General features: G+C 50.2%; 2 protein-coding genes across 2 annotated transcripts; both read right to left on the minus strand.

Moving 5' to 3' along the window:
- Nucleotides 1-1,363: 1,363 nt before the first annotated feature.
- LOC114828450 (fibroblast growth factor receptor-like) lies at nucleotides 1,364-4,026 on the minus strand. Its single transcript, XM_029112675.1, has 4 exons — nucleotides 3,951-4,026; nucleotides 3,541-3,819; nucleotides 2,371-2,646; nucleotides 1,364-1,686 (listed from the first exon to the last, which is right to left on the minus strand). The coding sequence occupies exons 1-4, from the start codon at nucleotides 4,024-4,026 to the stop codon at nucleotides 1,364-1,366; spliced, it is 954 nt and encodes a 317-aa protein (XP_028968508.1).
- A 1,247-nt stretch (nucleotides 4,027-5,273) lies between these two features.
- Nucleotides 5,274-8,559, minus strand: LOC114828451 (myosin light chain kinase, smooth muscle). Its single transcript, XM_029112676.1, has 4 exons — nucleotides 8,484-8,559; nucleotides 8,120-8,395; nucleotides 7,198-7,476; nucleotides 5,274-5,716 (listed from the first exon to the last, which is right to left on the minus strand). The coding sequence occupies exons 1-4, from the start codon at nucleotides 8,557-8,559 to the stop codon at nucleotides 5,274-5,276; spliced, it is 1,074 nt and encodes a 357-aa protein (XP_028968509.1).
- Nucleotides 8,560-20,644: the final 12,085 nt, after the last annotated feature.

Raw genomic sequence — 20,644 nt, forward strand, 5'->3', positions numbered from 1 at the left:
TGGAGACACGATGAGTGTTCCTCGGAAATATCTCTTGAACAAGCTTCGGTTCCTGAACTCTCGAGTCCAGCCGCCTGGCGAGGTGCGTCTGGGCTACACCGCGACTTTCAAAAATCGCAGGAGATCCTCGGCCCAGACACTCGACCAGGGCGCGAGGAAGAGTCCCCTGAGGACCGAATTCCCAAAACGATTGGACACCCCAACGAGGCTCCGACAATCGAAATGGGGCGATATCGTCGTGTCCGCGGCGGCGGACGGGTCGCATGAACATGTCGAGGGTAATCAGCAGAGACTAGCAATCAGCAGTGAAGTACCTGCCGCATAGGATAGACTCGAATGTCTTCTTTCTTCGTGAGATAATGATTAGAATAAGCGAAGGTATAGACTCCACTTAAATGTCCACCGTCCACAATGCGGGAAACGGAGTCTCGTACAAGCATATCGAGTCAGAATGGAGCAAAATGTTACTAGGCCGAGACTGCCTCTAGGGCTATGTTTTTCACCTTCTACGGTCAACTGGGAACTGGTTCGGTCTTCAGATCCTGTCCCGCTGGCGATGCACGTATAGAGACCGGTATCTGAGACGTCCACGCTATCGATCCGAATGAGTGAAGTTTTCTTCGAGTTTGTGATCTCTAGACGGTCGGAATCTCGCAGAAGGAGTCCGTCCCGAGTCCACGAAAAAGTTGCTGCTTGACCCTCGATCAGGGTGCAAAGCAAAGTGACCGATTTCCCCGCCCGGATCGATTTCGGCGAAAGGGCCTCAAGTACCACATTTTCTAGGAGGACCGAAGATGTTGGAAGTAAGTCAAGCTTAAAGCATATTGCAGATCGATGGTTTCCAGCTCATGAACGTACCGTTGGCCCACGTGCTCCTGATCGAGGTGTTGATCAAAAGACAGCACACAATTCCAGAGATGAAACTAGTAGGTACAGCATGCGTGAAACGCATCTTACACGTAGGATTTCGAACTGAAGAGTGTCGATGCTTGGCCCGATGACCTGCCGCACCTTATGCTCGCTGCTAGAGAGCAGCCATCAGGAGCGAGACTTCGGCGGGATCGCTCGAATTTAGACTCACAGAGTAGTCAAGGCGTGAAATGATCGAGAATCGATCTCTGCCAGTTAGGGGAACGGTGGGAAAAATCGATAATTTTCTAGCCTCAATCACTCGGCGGATCGAACTCCCCGAATCTCTCGCTTATCTCCAATAATTATAATGGAGCGGTGCGAGGGAAATTGAATCGCTCCATGATAAGTCCATTCTCTTTCGAATTACATTTCAAGAGACTCTACGTTGTGTCTTCCCTAACGTGGTCATCAAATGGATGAGAAGATCCACGGGCATTCTCTCTCGCAAGTTTCAGCGCTCTCGATCCAGACTAAGGTTGTCTGGCAGAAAAATTTCACCTTCGACGAATAATTGGGCGGACGTTCGGTCCTCGGATAGCGGATTGCTTGCAATGCAGGTGTAATTTCCTCCATCTGCTGTATGTACGTGCTTGATGCTAAGCATGGAGCTTTCGCCCGTCGATACTATGGAGATCCTATCCCCGGAAAGGAGGACTTTTCCATTTCTGGACCACACGAAAGATACATGATCTCCTTCGAGAGCAGTGCACATGAAGCCGATTCGCTTGCCGGCGGACGTCCTTCGCGATGCCAGCGTTTCGACCCGGACTCTGTCTAAACAAAGCAGACGCCGTGATGGAGAGGTTCGTCAATTAGATTGATCACGCATTTGATTCGATGCATTCTCTTGAATAAAAGTGCTTTCTCTGCTTACCGAAAGCATGAACAGCGTATCCAGACAAAGAAGTCACTATGATCCATATCAAAATTTTGGGAAGCATCACTCCCAGATACGATCAACTGCCTATGGTCCTTGCTTAACTGGTGAACAAATGAACAAGAGGCAGACAGGGCAAAGCGTATTCTTGTTGCCGAGGCTCGACGACCGACAACGAGGCTAGGGCGCCAAATTGGATCTTGACTAGAGCAGTTGAACCTCGAACGCCTGATTTTTCCCCGCCGCAATAGAGTCTACAGCGCGTAATTCGCTTTGAGTAATTGATTCGGTTGCGATGCTCCGGAGCGGCGGAATCTCGGAGTCAAGGAGCGCGGTCAAGATCTCGCGAGTGACTCAATAATTCACCGAGCTCTCACTGAGGGTGTGATGGAGAAATGGATAATTCCCTTGTATTTAGCATCTGATAATTTTGAATCAGCAGTCATGTCGGAGTTCGGGCTCCTCTCGATAATTTCGATGAAATTATGGACCGTAGCCGACCGGGGAAGCCGGGACCCAGGTCCGATGTTCTAGATACATAGATTTTTTCTACAAAGTATAGCGAGTTGAGGGAGGCGAACCTTCAACTTCGAGAGCAGCGCTACTCCGATCCTCAGAAAAGCTATTTGAAGCAATACAGGTGTAATTGCCCACGTCCGACGTTTCGATCTCGTCGAAACTGAGCGTCGAGGATCTCCTCGTACTTAGAACTTGTATTCTATCCGAGTTCGAGACGAGACGACCGTCTTTCGTCCACGAGAATGAAGCGGATTTCCCCTCGATGAGCGAGCATGTGAATGTTCCACTGCGTCCTACCTTTAGAAATTTCGAGCTCAATTTGTCGATCACTATCCTTTCTATCGAGAGATAGAGCTCATTAGTGAACGAGAATCGACCCCCGGCGGCGGCAGAAGATCCGCTATAGATGAGTTCGAATCGCGAAACCTACCAGAACCAGCTTCCTGAAGAACACTTGCGACCAGTAGAGCAACGAAGCGAATGACAAGCGCCCCCGCCATCACGGATGCTAAGACTGCCAGATTGTGTCAGCGGAAAGCTCCGATCCGATGCTTGAACTCTCGACGTAGGAGATTGCCCAAACGCAGCGAGAATAAGGCGCGAGTTCTCGAATCTAGGGATCTCAACCTGCGTAATTCACCTCTTCGCACACGCTCCATCCACTGACATGGCGGAACAGGAGTCTCATTCCTCCATTGACATCAAATAGGGGAAAAGTATTATACCACTTATGGAACAGGTACCAGTAATGGAAGTATACTTTTGACATGGGGCTCCCCATAGACTTCCATGGAGTGTTCCATAAGTGCCCCCCCCTCCCAAAAGATGCGGGAAATGGAGGGTCAATGGGGATTTCCCTTAGGTGTTCCATAACTGGTACATTTCGCCTACATATGTGGGTACGAAAATTCTCGCTTCCAAATCAAATTCTCTCCGTCGTACGCGAAACGATCATAGATTGACTCTCAATCTCTCTCTTCGGAACTTACTTCAAGGAAATAATTGCCGAACGACAGAGGACGAGGCCGTGCAGCTTCTACCCAGTTGATATTGTCCGTCAATTTTATAACTAAGCCATGGGAATCCGGTTCCCAAAGCAAATAATTATGTCGTCTCCTTCTCGGAGGGAGCGAGCAGAGAGTGGGCAGCTCCCCTCCCAAAAGTATTGCAGATTGGGACTCTGCTACCCAAGCGCATTACCGTGCAAGAATTGTCTACTTTCGGATTTTCACCTTCGACGGCAAGATAGGTACGGGCCCGGTCCTCAGAAACTTCGTTCGTGGCCACGCAAGTGTATTCCCCCCGGTCTGATGTCTCAACATCTTCAAGATTCAACATTGAAGTTTTCTTTGCGTTGAAAATTTGAATCCGGGGACCGTCTCGTAGCATGATGCCATCTTTGGTCCACGAGAAGACGATATTCGTGCCCTCCGAAACCGAGCATGTGAAGGCCGCTGATTTGCCGACTCTGGTGAACTCTGGAGCGCGTATCGCCTCCAGAACAATCTGGTCTGTCGAATTGAAATCTATCACTGACCATTTCCGATTGGAAGAATCTGGAGAGATTTCCATCGGTCGCGATATGGAGATCACGGGGCCTTAATCTCGGTCGTTTTCCTTAGAGCATTTTTTTAGCACTCACTTGCGTCCGCCGATTCGCCTAACGATAAGAACCATCCAAAAAATTGCACGATCATGACTGTGCTCACCGAACACATCATGCTCACGGCTCGCTGCCACGAAGAGCTTTGTAGGCGATCCGATGTGAGCATCGCGCGTTTGTCGAAGCCTAGCCTCGATACCGCAGGAAGATTACTCGGAGACGAGCTTACAGCGCCGATTTTCAAAAACTACCAAAACCATCAGCGGGGCTATCGGACTATCTTGCAAGCCTCTGCGGAGCTTTCGAATCATAACTCACTCGGAGCCGGGAACTCCACTCCAAATTCTCTCCGATTGAATGAATGAACAACTCCTTCATTCAGGGAAAGCGGGAAGTAACACCAAAACTTTACGTGAAGTATGAAAGTCACGCTGCAATATTTCAATTAGGTACATCGAGCTCGGGATGAGCTCGTCTGATGCGAAGAGAGCCCATCGACAACAGTAATGTAGGCGGCATTCTCTGGTTGGATATGCGGAGCTAGAACAATTCAATCGTGTGATATACTCGGAGATGGGAACTCATGGCAATCCGTAGTACCGCAACTTCGGGCTGTACCTTCGACCGATAAATGGGCAGAGCTTCTGTCTTCCGAGATTTCGTTGCTCGCAATGCAGGTGAAGTCGCCCGAGTCTTCACTCGAAACGCCGTTTATCATCAAGGTGGAAATACCCTGACTCGAAGTGATGAAAAATCTATCCAATCCAGGAAGTATGATCTTCCCATTCTTAGTCCACGAGAAATTCACCGAGTTGCCTTCAGAGGCTGTGCAGGTGAAACTGACGCGTCGTCCAACCGCCGATCTTTTGGACGCGATCGGCTCAATGCGAATCTTGTCTAGAATTGGAGATCCTCTCTGAGCTTGAACCGATTAGAGAATTTCAATCGAGGGAGTCACGAGCTTACCGATAGCTGTTGCGCACAATATGAGAGAAGCGAGGATCGCACAGTGAAACACTCTTTCGGAAAAATTATTTCGCGACCGTACCATCGCGAAGCATCCCTCGGGCATGCCGTCTGCAAGTCTCATCGTGAGAATCCAGAGGCTATTCAGCGTACTCTCGCCAGTGCGTGTCCAGTGCTCCGGGAACGAGAGTCCGCGCCAGATTTGAAGTGAGCAGGTCAAGATCAATCGTATCCTGCGTTGTCGAGGGTAGCGGTGGCCTCAGATCTCCCCCGAAAGCATCACAGAGAAAACCGAGACGAGCTCCGGAGCGTCCCAGTATTCGAATCTCGAGTAAGGTATGCTCGCGGAGGTCTCCCAACAGATGTACACTCAAAATACAGTGAGGTCCGATTACGCTACGGGTCGTGTTTGACGTACTTGGCAGCGTGGATTTTTCCGCTAGAAGACATTGAGATCGCACGAGGACCCTCGAGGAACCATGCTGATGATATCGAGCTATCCAAGGGACAGCAACGTCTGAACTCGATGTCGAGGTTCAATATCTCACAGCGCAAGCATTTACCTTCCACGGTCAAGTTCGCACTCTGTCTGTCCTCTGAGTCTTCGTCGGCGGCCGTGCAAGTGTAGGCGCCTCTGTCCGAGGACTCGACATCATCGATATTGAGAGTCGATGTTCTACGGAGATTGATGATTTGAACTCGCGCATCCTCGTGGAGAAGAAGGCCATTTTTCGACCAGGTGAATTTCGCGCTCCTACCCTTCGCGAGGACACAGTGAAGCACAACCGACTGTCCAGCCGCAGCAGTTTTGGCTTGAAGTGGCTCAATGGATAGACGACCTGAAGCGTTCATTTGTAACTCTTCCACCGTGCACAACTCATTCCCGGGAAATCGGTCTCTGAACTTCCAACATTATTTACCTTCCGTTGTTCGGCAGAAAATCGAAATCCAGGCGAGGATATAAGCGAATTGAACCGAATGATCGATCAACGACATCTCACAAGTGCAGGACTCCAAACACTGACTGCAGCAGCAAAGTTTGCGTGGACAAATACCGGAGAGTCAGCTTAGTCTCGTCACTATGGCTCTGACACACCGTGGAACTGGGCTAGCGCGCGCTTTTCGATAATCATGCCCGAGCCTCCGCTCCTTGTAGCGAAGAGCTCGCGCCTAACCTAACCTAACCTAACTCGATACGAGGGGGTCGGATCCTGGCTTCGGTAGCTCAGGGAAGTTGCTCCACATTATTTTTTTCCTGGACGAAGCCTTGGAGCCCCGTCCGAGACTACCTATTGCTTTGAGGTCTGACAGAAATCAAAGTGTGGCGTAGTGGCCATGAAAAATTCCCCGATCGGAGACACTGAGATTTACGTCGGGAACTTATGTACCTTCGACAGTGAGCACAGCCGAAGTTTTATCCTCAGACTCTGGGTTGAGGGCGATACAAGTGTAGGTACCGGAGTCGTCGGTCGCCACGCTTCTGATTGAAAAGGTTGATGTTCCATCAGTTGAAGAAATTGCTATCCGGTTATTAGGCGAGATGATGTGACCATCCTTCGTCCACGTGAACGAAACCCGACTCCCCTCGTAAGCGTTGCAAACCAACGCCACTCTCCGACCGACCGCAGTTTTTACCGGTGGAATTCTATCGATTCGGACACGATCTGCTGAATGAGATTCTGTGACAACCTGTCAGGTTCGAACTTCATCACGAATCCATATAAAACTCTCCGCAGTGCCCAACGCAAGGAGACTCACCGAAACACTCGACGCAAGTTTGAAGTGAAGAAATGCTCACCAGAAAGAGACAGTATGCAATCAAATCTGGTGACCCCATGGCTCACGGCGAGCTGGGAGCATCTAAAGCCAGTGAGTTTGGGACCTCCGATAGAGGCAGAATCGGCGGTGGGATACTCTCGACTCTGTGTTTGAGGCTCGGTATCCTGGCTAGAGCGCCGGAATTCGAAATCAGATGAATTTTCCCAGGACTTGTGGAGCCTAAATCTCATAGGGGTAATTGAAACCTGACCTCCTGTCCGCCCCCTCCTCCCCCATGAACGCCAATGTGTCCGTTGTGCGTCGAGCTGGCTTAATTAAAGAGGGTGATGTGCCCAAAATTACCAAAGATGGGCGCTTCTGGCGGCCGCGAGACTCTGCGGCCTTCCGGAGCGAGTGCGAGTCTCTAAGGGAAGTCCACAACAGAGCTGAACAAGCCCCCGGAATGGCCAAAATGCCGCGACAGATGTATATGCCTAATTATCTTCGTCAAATTCAACCGAAGGGAATCGTTCGCTGCGAACATCAGGAGATTTATAATCACCTTCAACCGTGAGGTAGGCCGTGCTGCGATCTTCTGACCCTTCATTACTAGCGATGCAAGTGAAATCCCCAGAATCCTCGCTTGTCACGCTTTTTATGGTAAGCATCGAACTTCCTTCGCTGGTCGCGATGTCGAATCGATCGGAGCCAGTCTGAATTATCTTCCCATTGCGAGTCCATGAAAACCTCGCGGAATCTCCTTCATAAGCCGTACAAGTAAAAGTCACACGGCGGCCTGCCGCTGTCCTCTTTGGAGTGAGCGCTTCGACTCGCACTCTCTCTGCACGGAGAACCACGGGTTAGGTTTCTGCGAGCGGATTCGGTGGTAACCGAGCGTTAATCTCCTGGGTGAATGCCTGGCACTCGAATACACTCACCGAAACCTTCTACGAATTGGAAACCTGCGACGGCACACAAGATACATAGCGCCTCGTTGAAACTTTTTCTGATCAACATATTCGCACCTCAGCACCGTTCGCACTGACTCTGGCTAGCTTCGGACGAGAAGCCGCGAAAGTAACCCGTAGCCTCGGCTACAGTGATACGCCGCACCGAGGTCGAGACTTCGCGCTAAGTTTGAATGACATCGAAATTCTCCCAGCGAGGGAAAGAAAATCCCTATCCCGCGGGCATGGCTTCATGGTGGAAACTCGTGAAATATTCTTAATCTCCCGACTGCGCTTCGGAATCACACGCGACTGAGTCCGCTTGTCCACGATCGGCCTATGTCAGTGACGTGAATCGTGGACGACCGAAAAGTATCCGTGGAAGTCCGAATCGCATTTCGATGAATCAGGAATAAACACCAATCTTACGCCTTTGACGGGATTCCGCGGCTCTGCATCAAAGATGGCTCACACCACCCGATCCCCGATATTTGTCGGCTTACATCAAATACTCCAAATATTCGAATGAAACATTACCCTCGACAGACAGCGTTGTGCTCTGCCTATCCTCTGAGTCCGCGTCGTTCGCAGTACAAGTGTATACGCCTCTATCTGAGACCTCAACATCGTCGATGTTCAAAGTTGACGTTCTGCGCAGGTTCACAATTTGAATTCTTGCGTCGTCATGCAAGAGTATTCCGTTCTTGGTCCAAGTGAATCTCGCGTTCCTGCCCTCTGCCAACGTACAGAGGAAGGCTACGGATTTGCCGACCGATGAAGTTTTTGGCTGTAGTCCCTCGACCGCGAGGCGGCCTGAGAATGAACCACGACGAATTGTATCTTTAATCGTTGGAAGCGCGGGCCGGAATGCTTTCCAGGGAAAGTTGTCGATGTGAAATACCTTCTGAGGATGCTGGTAGAGTAGAAAGTATGCAAACGACAGGTAAGAGAAGCTGCATTCTCACACCGAGACTCATCCCTGCGGACTACCGAAGCCACTGTTTCGAAACAGCTCGGATAATGCTCACTGACGAATGTGTAAGTTTCGACTCCAGTGCTCGAGGACCCGGGTGGGAAGGCTACGGCGCGATATTCAAGCGTCGGTATAGGCTCTCTGGGGTTTTTAAGGATTCGAACGACAAGCAGACCGTAAGCCTGAAGAAACTTTTGAACAGGACCCAGCGAAGGCCTCACCCTCCCACTTATTCCGTCGGATAGGCTTGGTATCTCTGGAGGGAATCGGGAAGTGGGGAACCCATTCGACGCAGAACCGTGGAAATCACCGCATCTGAGTCTCACGTGGCGCCTCTCGACCCGTGAAGATATTGAAGCGGAGAAATTGCATGGATAACCACCATTGATTCATGACGAACAGAATTGAATGGAGGCAATGAATTTGAGATTACAAGGCCCCCTACCCTCGACGGTCAGGAGAGTTGTGGCTTTATCTTCCGAGACAGCATTGCTGGCTATGCACATGAAAGTCCCTGAGTCTTCGCTGCGGACGCTCTTGATCGTGAGCATTGAGGTCTCATCGACCGATGAGACGCCGATACGGTTGTTGGGCAGGACGATTCGTCCGTCTTTTGTCCATGAGAAGCGAACTTGATCCCCTTCATAAGCGTTGCAGGTGAATGCAACTCTCTTGCCAATCGATGTTTTCCTCGGAGCTATTTTATCGACTCGGACGCGATCTGGTTTGGAAGATACTAAGCTCGATTCGTGTCGTCGAAAAACTTCGCTCGCTCCAGCACCGCTCGAAAATAAAGTCCGGTATCTACTATCTAGTTCGAGATCTTACCCAAAGAGTTAACAGAGTAAACAAACATGAAGTAGCACCAAGATACTCCATAAGTGAGCCTGTGGGTTAACATGACTCGTTCGCGGAGAGTTTTCACTGTTACTGATCGCCCCGATCCCCCTGCAAGCAACACCGCGATCCTGAGCCTCGACGCCGGAGGACGAGCGTTCAGTCCGAGATTACCGCGCCAAAACCTGAAGGAGCATCTTGCCCGGAGCGATCGTCACTGATCGAATCGATGCTTTGTTCGACCGAATCTCTGTCGTAGGGGATCCCCATCATACCCGGAATTCGTCAACACTCGAGTTCCATGAGATGCGGGCTATCATCGAACAATTCCCTACAACCTACCTATCGGGCACTTGATCCTCCCATGATTATCAGCATGAATTTAAGCCTTGGATCCGTTTGGCGGATCGGGACTCGCCGCCCAGTAGCAGTGGTGTCAATGAAGCAGAGAATGCACGATAATGAGCATCGAGACTCGTCGCATGGGATTCGGCTCGAAAAAGTGCCGAGGTTATTTTTCGGTCATTACAATACTCTAACCTTCTACGAGGAGACTCGCGGTGCTGCGCGCTTCCGATACATCATTTCTCGCGATGCATGTGAAATTTCCTGAGTCTTCGCCAGCGACTTTCTTGATGGTCAAAACAGAACTGCCTTCGGCGGCCGAAATAGTCAGCTTATCCGAATGAGGATCGTTCGAGAGAATTTTCCCATTTTTCGTCCACGAGAATTCAATTTGCTCCCCTTCGAATGCCGAGCATGTGAATGTGGAGCGTCGTCCTGCGGTGGTGTTTTTCGAAAGAAGAGGTTCGATCCTCACTCTCTCTGGAAGGCCACAGCTTCTAATGAGCCTAGGGGAGGCAGTTGGAACAGAAAGAGGAAACAACATCCTCGGAATGAGGAAATCATTACGTTTCTCTGGAAAAGCTCACCGAGACCCGATGTCAATGGACTCAAGACACAAAGTATCACAATCCACCGACAAAGCACTGCATGATGACTGCGTAACATGCTTTCCCCTCAAGAATCTCTCGAGGCTAAGTGGGCTATGACATGACGCTCGGGAAACTTTTGTGGAGCGATCGTAGCCTCGGCAACAGCGTGCCGGGAAGTCGGATCCGAGAGTACGCGGAAATTTCGAATCGTAAAGCCTCACGGAGGAGCTTGAGTTGGGGGCTCCAATGCAGCATGCAACAAGGCCAGAAAATTAGTGATCCCGGACATTGTCGCGGGTTCGACGGAGATTTCCAAGCGTTAGGCGCCTATCCTTTCCGCATCGACCCGTTATCCTCCGTACACTTCCTACGCCTGGAGAGCAGAGGGGACCTACCTTCCACTGACAACAAGGCGCTCTGTCGATCTTCCGAATCAGCGTCGCTCACGGTGCAAGTATAGAGCCCCCGGTCCGAAGTTTCAACGTCTTCGATGTTCAAAGTGGAGGTTCTCCTGAGATTTGCGACTTGGATTCGGTCGTGCTCATGCAGAAGTATTCCATTCTTCGTCCACGAAAACGTCCCCGTTCTACCTTCCGCAATCGCACATAGAAAAGTGACGGACTTGCCGATGGAGGCGGCTTTCGGTCGTAAAGGCTCCAAGATCAAGCGTCCTGGAGAAACCGGGGTGATTCATTCGACAGGGCCTACGTTTTTCTGATAATAAAATGAGCCAAGCACCTTTTGAATATATGTACCTCTCGCGAAATCCACGGAAGTCCATGCTATCCAAAGGCAGACAGTCACACTTCTGATTCTCAAAGCAACGAACCACATCTCACCGAGAGACGAGAAAGACTAACTGGATGCCTTCCTGGTCGCGATCGAGTCGCCTGAATCTCGACACCAGTGTCCCAGCTCACTCTCCGGGAGGCTATGGCGCGTCCTTCAAGCGGGTCCGGGGGCCCATTGACTCCATGATGGTCCTCGATGCTCGAGCAAAGATCGAAATGGTCGCCGCTCCGTCGATCTCGATTTCTGAGACCGCAAAGAACTCATACTTTTCCTTCGTTTTCAGGTGTAAACGGAACCAAGCGCGCTACAAATGTGATCGATGCGCTTGGAGAAACATCGATACTATCAGAAGCGAAACATCAGCCCCATGAATGAGACATCAGTCGGAGCTTGCGGTGTCATGCACCCCCTGTCCCCTCCCCTCTCGCCTAAGTACCATCTCAAGATAAGCTAAAGGAATCGACGGTCCATGATGGACGACGATGTACCTTCGACGGTGAGGAGAGTTGTCGTTTTGTCTTCAGAAACCGCATTGCTTGCAATACATGTGTAGTTTCCGGAATCTTCACCGTTCACGCTCTTTATGGTGAACGTCGAAGTCTCATCTGCGGAGCTGATGCCGATTCGTTTGTTCGCTGAAACGATTTTTCCATCTTTCGTCCAGGAGAACCGCACCTGCTCTCCTTGGTAAGCGATGCAAGTGAAAGCGATTCGCTTCCCGACCGAAGTTTCTTTCGGAGAGATGCGGTCAACTCTCACCTGGTCTGCCGATGAGAAGGCGAAAACTAAACCCGACAGCTCAAAGAACGGGATGGAAATTCTGAGTCGGGAAGATCAAGAAGGTAACAACTCACCGAGGCACCTTGCTGGGTGAATGTAGAATAGAATGATTGGAGCTATTAGCAAACAGATCGATTCGCAACTCGAGAACATTCTCTCAGTGACTGCCCACGAACTGCTTTATGGAGCGACTCAAGTGCTTCCGCGAACAACGGGGAGAAGCCCGCTCCGTAATCTCGGTGCTGGAGTGTCGCAGCACGACCTGAGGCTACGGCGGCGGATTCGAGGAGAGCATTCGCTCGTTGGAAATGAGGTCTCGGGATTCCCCTTGGATTGATATCAATCGCCTGATTTCAGTTTTTCTTATTTCCATAAGGACTATATCTAACAAACCCTGCGGACAACCCCTTCGATCAGTATATCAGAAGCTAACGCAGAAGCGCGATCCCCTCATCGATTTCCGGAATTGATGCCAATTATTTCTGCCCGAGCATTTCATGTGGTTTCGGACTCAGTTGTCGGAGGGAGAGAACCTATGATCTACGACATTCTCCAGAAATCGTCAGAGACTCGTCAAGAGACTCTTACATAAGAGGAGTCGATTCCCTTTGGGAGGTTCATTCTCACGATACAACGGTTCGAGTCAGCTTGAGAAGACTCACCTTCGACCGTGAGAGATGTGTTCTGCCTATCTTCAGACAGCGGGTTCGAAGCTATGCAGGTATACGAGCCTCTGTCCCTGACCGATACAGTTTCGATAGAGAGAACGGAAACCTTCTTGGAACTTGAAATCTCGAGTCTGCCGCCTGCTTTGAGCATCATTCCGTCTTTGGTCCATGAGAACTTCACATCTCGACCCAACTTCGCTTTACACATGAAAGCTGTGGACTCGCCTTCTCGAATGATTTCTGATGGTATTGCCTCCAGCCGAACGTGTTCTTGAAGGTTATAATTCCACGATTATTGGAAACCCCATCGACAAGGGGCCATGATATCGATGCACATTCACTCACCAATAGCATCAACCGAAGCGGTGAAGTAGGGGGCTCGTGAGCTCAAAATTATCACCAGAGACAGGAGACTTCGATATTGAGCCGTCATGGCACTGCCCTTGTTTCGCATTGCTCTGCGGTCCCTCATCCAAGTTGCCGCGTAGGTTTAGTGCCGAGATCGAAGGATTGGAGCACCGAGGAGAGTAGCGCGCCGTTTTTGAATGTCTAGGATTGGGATACCTTGCCGCATTGCAAAGTTTTCGATAAGAGGAGGTGAAATCGCCTCGAAGCCGAATCGCTGCCAATACGCGAAAACCACGGAGCCGTATGGCAAATAATGGTTTCCGAATCTCGGCTCTCCGAAAATGACTCTCTATCGGGTTGAAACCCAGGTGCTCGAGCGTATTTTTTCTCGCTTTATATTTCAGCGATCGTCTCGTGAGAAACCGTACATCTGAGGTCGCTCAGACGTGTAGGTCCAACTTTTTGTTTTGAGCGATTCGCGGAAACTAGGCGCCGCGGAACGCTTGTCGGCGATCGAGCTTCTCTGTCAGATTTTTTCTCGGGAACCAACAAGGAAAACTATCGCCTAAGAGGAAAAGTCAAAGAATACCTTCGACTGACAGTTCGGCGCTCCGACGATCTTCCGATACGCTGTCGCTCGCGATACAAGTGTATTTTCCTCGGTCAGATACTTCAACGAAGTCAATTGACAACATCGATGATCTCCTACTGTTGGCGATTCCTATTCGATCGCTTTGCTTCAAGACGAGACCATCCCTCGTCCATTGAAACGATATCTTCTTACCCTCCCTGACTTTGCACGTGAACACGGCGGATGCGCCCACCTTCGCGACCTCAGACGGTAAGGCTTCGAGCACAACATTTCCTGAATCATGAAACTGACTGAGAGGATCCTTTCCCCGTCACCGATGAACTTGATGTGCATTGCCACCGGTCTCAACAATCAGAACATACCTTGCACAAATCTGAATTCCACTACAATCGCCACGAGAACGAAACGAATCACTGCCGGGGTCATGCCGCCGTCAGCGCAGCGACTCAATCTATCCAGAAGGGTAACTGAGCATTGATGAAGCTACGAGCAGCCGTAGTCTCGCTCCCTGAGCGACCGGCACACGGGTTCGAGGATACAGAGCCGAATTTGAATTTCTCCGTCGGAGAGGGAAGAAAAATCCGAAGCGGAAAATCAACCCTTCTTGTCGACTCTGGAGCTTTCACTCCTTGGATTTCTAGCGGGTCGTGCGCTCGAAATTCCACGGAGCAGGGCCTGGTCATCCACGGAGTGTTTAGTGTTTAGTGGAAAAGTTACACACGGAATCGAATTCGACGATATCAGTCCGCGAGAAGTCTTAGTCAGGCGTAACTGAGTAATGCGGAACTTCTCGGGCCGATCTGAGTGCGTCCCCAAACGATCAGTAAAGTACCTCATGTTATTCTGAGGATTTTGCGAAACATTCACCTTGAACTACCAGAGAAGCGGATGTCCTGTCTTCCGCAACTCCGCTGGACGCTATGCAAGTATACACGCCCGCATCTGTTGATTCGATGGAATCTATGGAGATCGTTGAACTTTTCCTCAAGCTCGCAATTTCTATCCTCTGGTCCTCTTTAAGAAGTATCCCGTCTTTCGTCCAAGAGTAGCTCACGTCGTGTCCTTCCAAGATGCTGCAAGTGAAAGTGACAGGCTCGCCACTTTTCGCCTCTTGGGATCGTAGCTGTCGGAGGATGACCGCGGGATCTGCTGTCCGGGGCATGCATATCGTGAGTGAATGTTCCAAAGATTGGAAGGCATGATCCACATTTGATCGCAGCTCCGCGTATACGCTAATTTGGCAGTTCTGAGGAGCTCACTCACCCGCAGAGCATAAGTGGAGGAAGGCCACCGTCACGAATAACCTCACCGAAACACCGTTATGCCCGTCTGATTCGAGCCACATCGTGTCGGCACTGACACAGCGTTTCGTGGCTCACCAGAGCGTCCTTTCGCAAATGATCGAAACGAATAGCGGCGCTGAGCGATCGGGTAATCTCGCTCCCAGTGCCTCGGGCGAGAGTACAGCGGAAAGTACGAATATCACTGATCGAAGTGAGATTTGTTACCGACAGCACAAGCTCATTCGGATTGTTTGTAAACTTTCATAACACGCGTTTTCCTCAAAAAAGAATTCCCCTCGGAACTCCGGCGAGAGAGAAACAACGTCCAGAATGGACAACACACTGCACCACACAATGAAATTCGCGATTCCGTGTGACGGTGGCGCAGCGTGTACCGAAATTCCAAGCGTTGCTCGAATGAATGGTGCACGAGAGCTCACTGTCTGCCGCACATATGTATTGGTGGTGGAAGGGATTTCCATAAACACAGATGTCATTCCGACACAGCGGAGATTTGATCTTTGGGATCGTCAAAAGGTGAAAGCGGATTAGAGTCAAGGTTTGTCTCGAGTCAACAGCAGCGGGATCAGCCGTGCAGAGGAAGTGCCGAGAACAGCCTAGATACCCTATAAACCGCATTCGCCAATCCCTCCGATGAGACAGGTGGAGATTTCTTAATTACCTATCTACCTAGACTGGTTCTCGAAATGGACAAAGAGATAGCGAAATCGCCGATCCAGAGGGAAAACACCTTGAGCTGGGTTTCGTTTCAGGAAATTCACCTCTGACCGCTAGCGTAGCCGACGTTCTATCTTCGGATCTCGAGTTGCTCGCAACGCAGGTGAAAACCCCCGAGTCCTCTTGGCCCACATCTTCTATGGTCAGCACAGAGGTCAATTTATTGCCAAGAATCGAGTATCTTCCTTCATTCCCTCGAAGAACGAAACCGTTCCTAGTCCATGAGAACGCGGCATCATTGCCTTTCAGGGCGGTACATGCGAAAGCCACCGTTTCCCCGACGGTAGTTGTCGAGGATTGGAGCTTGCCGAGTTTGATGTCGCCTGAGATACAAATTGGTAGAAATCTCAACAACTGGAGTATCCGATCATGAACTTTGAGGGCGGATTTCCCCCATACATACTTTCTTTCCTGGCGTCGGCTACCACTAGAGCGAACGTTGCACAAAACCAGACGATAGCACACGTCAAACTCATCGTTTCAATGGAATGCTGCACTCGCGTCCGCACAGCCGGACGCATCGCGGCTCCTGCATTGGTGAGCAGTCTTTTGATATAGCCCAGTTAGTCTCGATACAGGTCTCAGCACGGGAGCGAGACTTCGGCGCTGGTTTTTTGAAAATCACCTCCTATGAAATTCCCGCTCTCCATGAGCGGCGGGGGATCAAGCTCGAAGTATTGGAATGTGAGCTACGACAGAGTGAGTCGCGAGGTGAGAAACCGGAATGTTCCTTCTAGAAGTCAATTAATCGGTCGGAAAATCTCGTATGTCGCAAGTTTATGCTTGGGCTCTCTACTTCACGCCTAGGTACGTGGGGCGTGCCGTACATATATGGGGTGTATTCTGACAGTTGGGGAAGCGATGCCCACGTAGAGACATTCCCCAACTTATTCCTGGAAACCACTATTGCGCTATTCCGGACATTTTTATTGACGGAATACCTTGAACACGCAGAATGGCGATCGCGGTATCCTCAGATATTCTGTTCGAGGCATGACAGGAATAGTTGCCAGCATCCGTTGGCTTGATGTCTTTTATGTTCAATGTCGAGCTCGACTCCATTTGGTAGAAGTTGACTCTATTGTCGATTTTCAAAAGCTGTCCGTTCCTCAACCAGGAGAACTTCACCTCATCTCCTTGGTAAGCCAGACATGTGAAAGCTATGCGCTTTCCGTGGACGGTTTCCTTCGGAGCGATGCGCTCAAGTCGAACCGTTTCTAATAAGAGAGAGGTCGAGGTAACCTCATTGATGGAGACATTTCTGAATCTTCGGAATGATTGTTCACCACAAACACATGTAGCTTCATGGTCTTCGCAGATACTGACCTAACGATTTCGCGGACTCCAGAAGGAAATATGCCGTGAGCAAGAGTCGCAAGGAGCACACAAGAAACTCACGAGACATCCTCATGAAGCAGCACGAACGAACTGAGTGACGCTCCAGAGGCTCAGATAAGTCCCTTACCGCCGGTAGCCCCGAGCTAGGGATCTGTCAGCTCGGACCCGAATTCGGCGCTCTTTTCGAAACCCACTCTTACGAGCTCCCGCCTGCATCGGCTCAGTGATTCATAGGACAGCGTCTTTTGCCCAGTGAGGATCCATATGGAACGCATACGAACCCATCTGTATGAGCATCCTATCCCTCATAACATTACGGAGACTCGGCGTAAACGGGAACTCTTCCGGTGAGACGTATCTTCGATGTATTCCATAAACGGAAGTATCGTTATCCCCTCGAGATGAGAAATGCGATCCGGGGAGCCGGATCCAGTGGAGTTTTCGCGATTCATCTCCGCAACGTAAAGTCCCAAAAATTCTCAGTATATCGTGGAAGAACCCTTTCTATCTAAATCATCACCTAGCGGGATTAACTACAGAATTATTGCATCCGATGAAACCTTCACCTAGAATACTGATGCGTATATGTTTCCTTGCGACAGTCAGCCCATCGGAAGCCACACAGGTATAGTTTCCGTTGTCTGAGGAAGCGACGTTCTCGAGTGATAGCATCGAGCTCCTTCGCGTGTTGGAAATCGAGACTTTCTCATTTTGTTGAATGAGCAGACCGGATTTTGTCCAACTGAACTCGAGGTTTTTCCCCTTGTGCGCGTTGCACACAAGTGAAATCGCTTCCCCAACCGAAGCGTCTTCAGGCCCCAGAACGCTTATCGCAATTTCCTCTGAAATGACTTGTGCTCAGCACGGATCTGAGAAATCTGGCAAGCATCCCTTCCCGAAGCGGTTTCAAATAATCGCTCACCCGCTGATGAAGAAAACTTCACCGAGGAGACTAGCATGAAAGTCACGAAAAACAACGGCACTGACATGCCTCCACCTTTTCCAACACTCGCTTCGATGCCGAATGGGCCGGGATAAGCTCTTCCGAGCGAGCGAGCGGACCGGAGGTTAGCCTCGAGTAAGCGACACCGTCTCATAGTCATGAGCGCGGCGCCAACATTCGACCTCGGTATCCTCCCCTCACGACGCGCGACTCCAAATCAATCGAGTGCGGCGTCGGATTCTATTCCCAAAAGTTCTCGGTGGCAAAACATGGGTCCGCATGATTCAAACACCGCATGTTCTGGAGCGCAATTGGTTGTGAGCTTGATGTAGAGTAGCCGATTGAGAAGCAGACACGGATGCGATATATGAAGAGAGAGTATGAGATAAAAGGAAAATTTCGAACACGATTGCCGCGATGAAAGAATTCACTCGAAATATCTTGCTGGGCTTCGAGGGGCAGGGGCGAGTGCTGCGCTTCGCGGTATCAGTTCCTGAGGCATTCATTATGTTCTTATCATAATACTGAGAAAAATGAGTCGTGGAAGAACTCCGGTTCACCTTCGACATGAAGAGTGGTCGACACTCTATCTTCCGACGCCTTGTTGCTCGCGATACAAGTATATATGCCGGCGTCCAGAACCCCGGCATTTAGGATGGTCAAGGTAGAACTTGCGACATTGGAGGAGATTATCATCTCGTCCGACGTTTTCAGGAGACTCCCGTTTTTCGTCCAGGTGAAATTGACGTCATCCCCTTGATAGGCTTCGCACATAAATGAGACTCTCCTCCCTATCCTAGCTGACTTCGGGGGTAGACTCTCAACCTTGACCGGAGCTGGTAGGGGACCGGATTCCGGATCAATTAGGATCATAGAGATTTATGGGGCACTTCGAAACAAAGGCGATAGAAGATTCTTTACTTACTGAAACCTCGAATTGATTCGAAAACTAAGGCGCTCCCACAAAGAAACACGAGATACATCCCGATGCACTGTCATCAACGACCGCTGACTAAGTGAACTTGTTCTGAAAAGAAGCTAGGATCGGGGTGGACAAGGTAGCCTCGACTGCATTCGACTCGCCCACATAGCATCCGGCTAAGTCCACGAAATTCGAATGCTCGGTAAGCAGAAAAGAGACGCTCCCGCTGGAGCTCTCCCAGAATGTTTTAGATTCACGTGTAAGGCATATTGATGTGGTTTGGCTGACCTCAAAATCAGAGAGACGAAAACCCTTGGATGTCTCGAATCGTAGTGACGGAAAATTTTCTCCTAGAGTTTTTCCCGCAGGGTCCACTCCCTGTTCTTGGCCCCACGGCTCTTGACGTGCATTGCGAGGTTTCACCGCTGATATGATCAGCGTTCGACGCTCATCGCGTATAATCGGAAAATCATGAACATATTCAACTCCTTCGGTGCTGGCTCGTATAATTTAGCATTCACCATTAATTGTGATGAATATGTGTTTCCTTGCAATGGAGACGCCATCAGTAGCCACGCAAGTGTAGTTACCACTATCGGGAACAATCACGCTCTCGAAGGAAAGCATTGAACTTTTTCTCGTATTCGCGAGGGAGATGCGTTCGTTTGCTTGAATTAAGGATCCTGACTTTGTCCAAGTGAAGTTAAGGTTCTTCCCCTTGATAGCATTGCACATGAACGAAGCTGCTTCCCCCGTGAAAGCATTTCCAGGGCCGAGAACACTGATCACAATTTCTGTCGGGGTCAGGATCGCATGAAAGGGGAATTTTAAGCAGAGAAACTTCGAATCATGGTATTCTGACCTGGCAACCGGAATTCTCTTTCCGGAACGTATGACGATATAGGTGAGCTTACCCGAAGCCGCGATCATATTAATTTCAAGGCTCGGAACAATCAAGAGAAGAAGGAACATGGCGAGACTCATGTCTGAGACTCCTGCAGGCACTGAGCAACGCAAAGCTGCGCACAGCTTAATGCCTTTTGGTAGCATCCGATGAGCTGCCTTATCCTCGAACACTTGGCGCCAAAATTCGATTTATCCTCCGGACAGCACCATCGAGTGGGAAGCATCGTAATTTCGGCAAGGAACCTTCTCGATAGCCCTGAAGGCGCCATTCATCGAAGCAATTCACGATGAATGAGCGATTGGTTTCGGGAATTCTGCCCGTCGAACTGTCCAGTCCCTCCCCTCCTTCCCCTTTCACCCGCGTTGGGGGCCATTCCGGACTTCAGAACCACAAAAAAACTTTCAATGTGCCTCTCGTCTTGTTTGCAATACAACTCCAGGTTCTACGAATCTCATCCGAGAGCACCAGGTGAAGAAGTTGCTTCTTATCCTAGGCACCGCATCGAGGACCTTGATTCGTGTAATTCTACATAGATAACCTCTCAGTCGACCGAGAATGACCTTCGACGGCGAGTGATGCAGTTGTCCGATCCTCGGACAGCCTATTGCTCGCTATGCAGGTGTATTGTCCGGCATCGGTCGCTTGAGCTTTCAGGATCGTCACTGTAGAGCTCGCGATGCTGGAGGCTATGACGACCTCATTCGAATTGCGTATGACGCTACCGCCTCGCGTCCATGCGAAATTAACGTCGTCCCCCTCATAGGACTCGCATGTGAAGGAGACGCGTCTCCCGATCGCGGTAGTTTTCGAATGGAGGCGCTCAACTTTTACAGGAGCTGTCATGAGAAATTAAGGTCGATTCAATAAGAGTTCTAGTTCAAATCCCCCGTACCGAGACACTGGGTGTTATGTGTGGATACTCACTGACAGCTCTGACGACATGGATCACAAAACTAGACAGAAGCAGTACTTCAAGATACATGCCGGTCCACAAACATCGACTAGG

The sequence above is a fragment of the Galendromus occidentalis genome, unplaced genomic scaffold, assembly GCF_000255335.2.
Source record: "Galendromus occidentalis unplaced genomic scaffold, Mocc_1.1 scf7180000077524, whole genome shotgun sequence".
In the NCBI taxonomy this organism is placed as follows: Eukaryota; Metazoa; Arthropoda; class Arachnida; order Mesostigmata; family Phytoseiidae; genus Galendromus; species Galendromus occidentalis.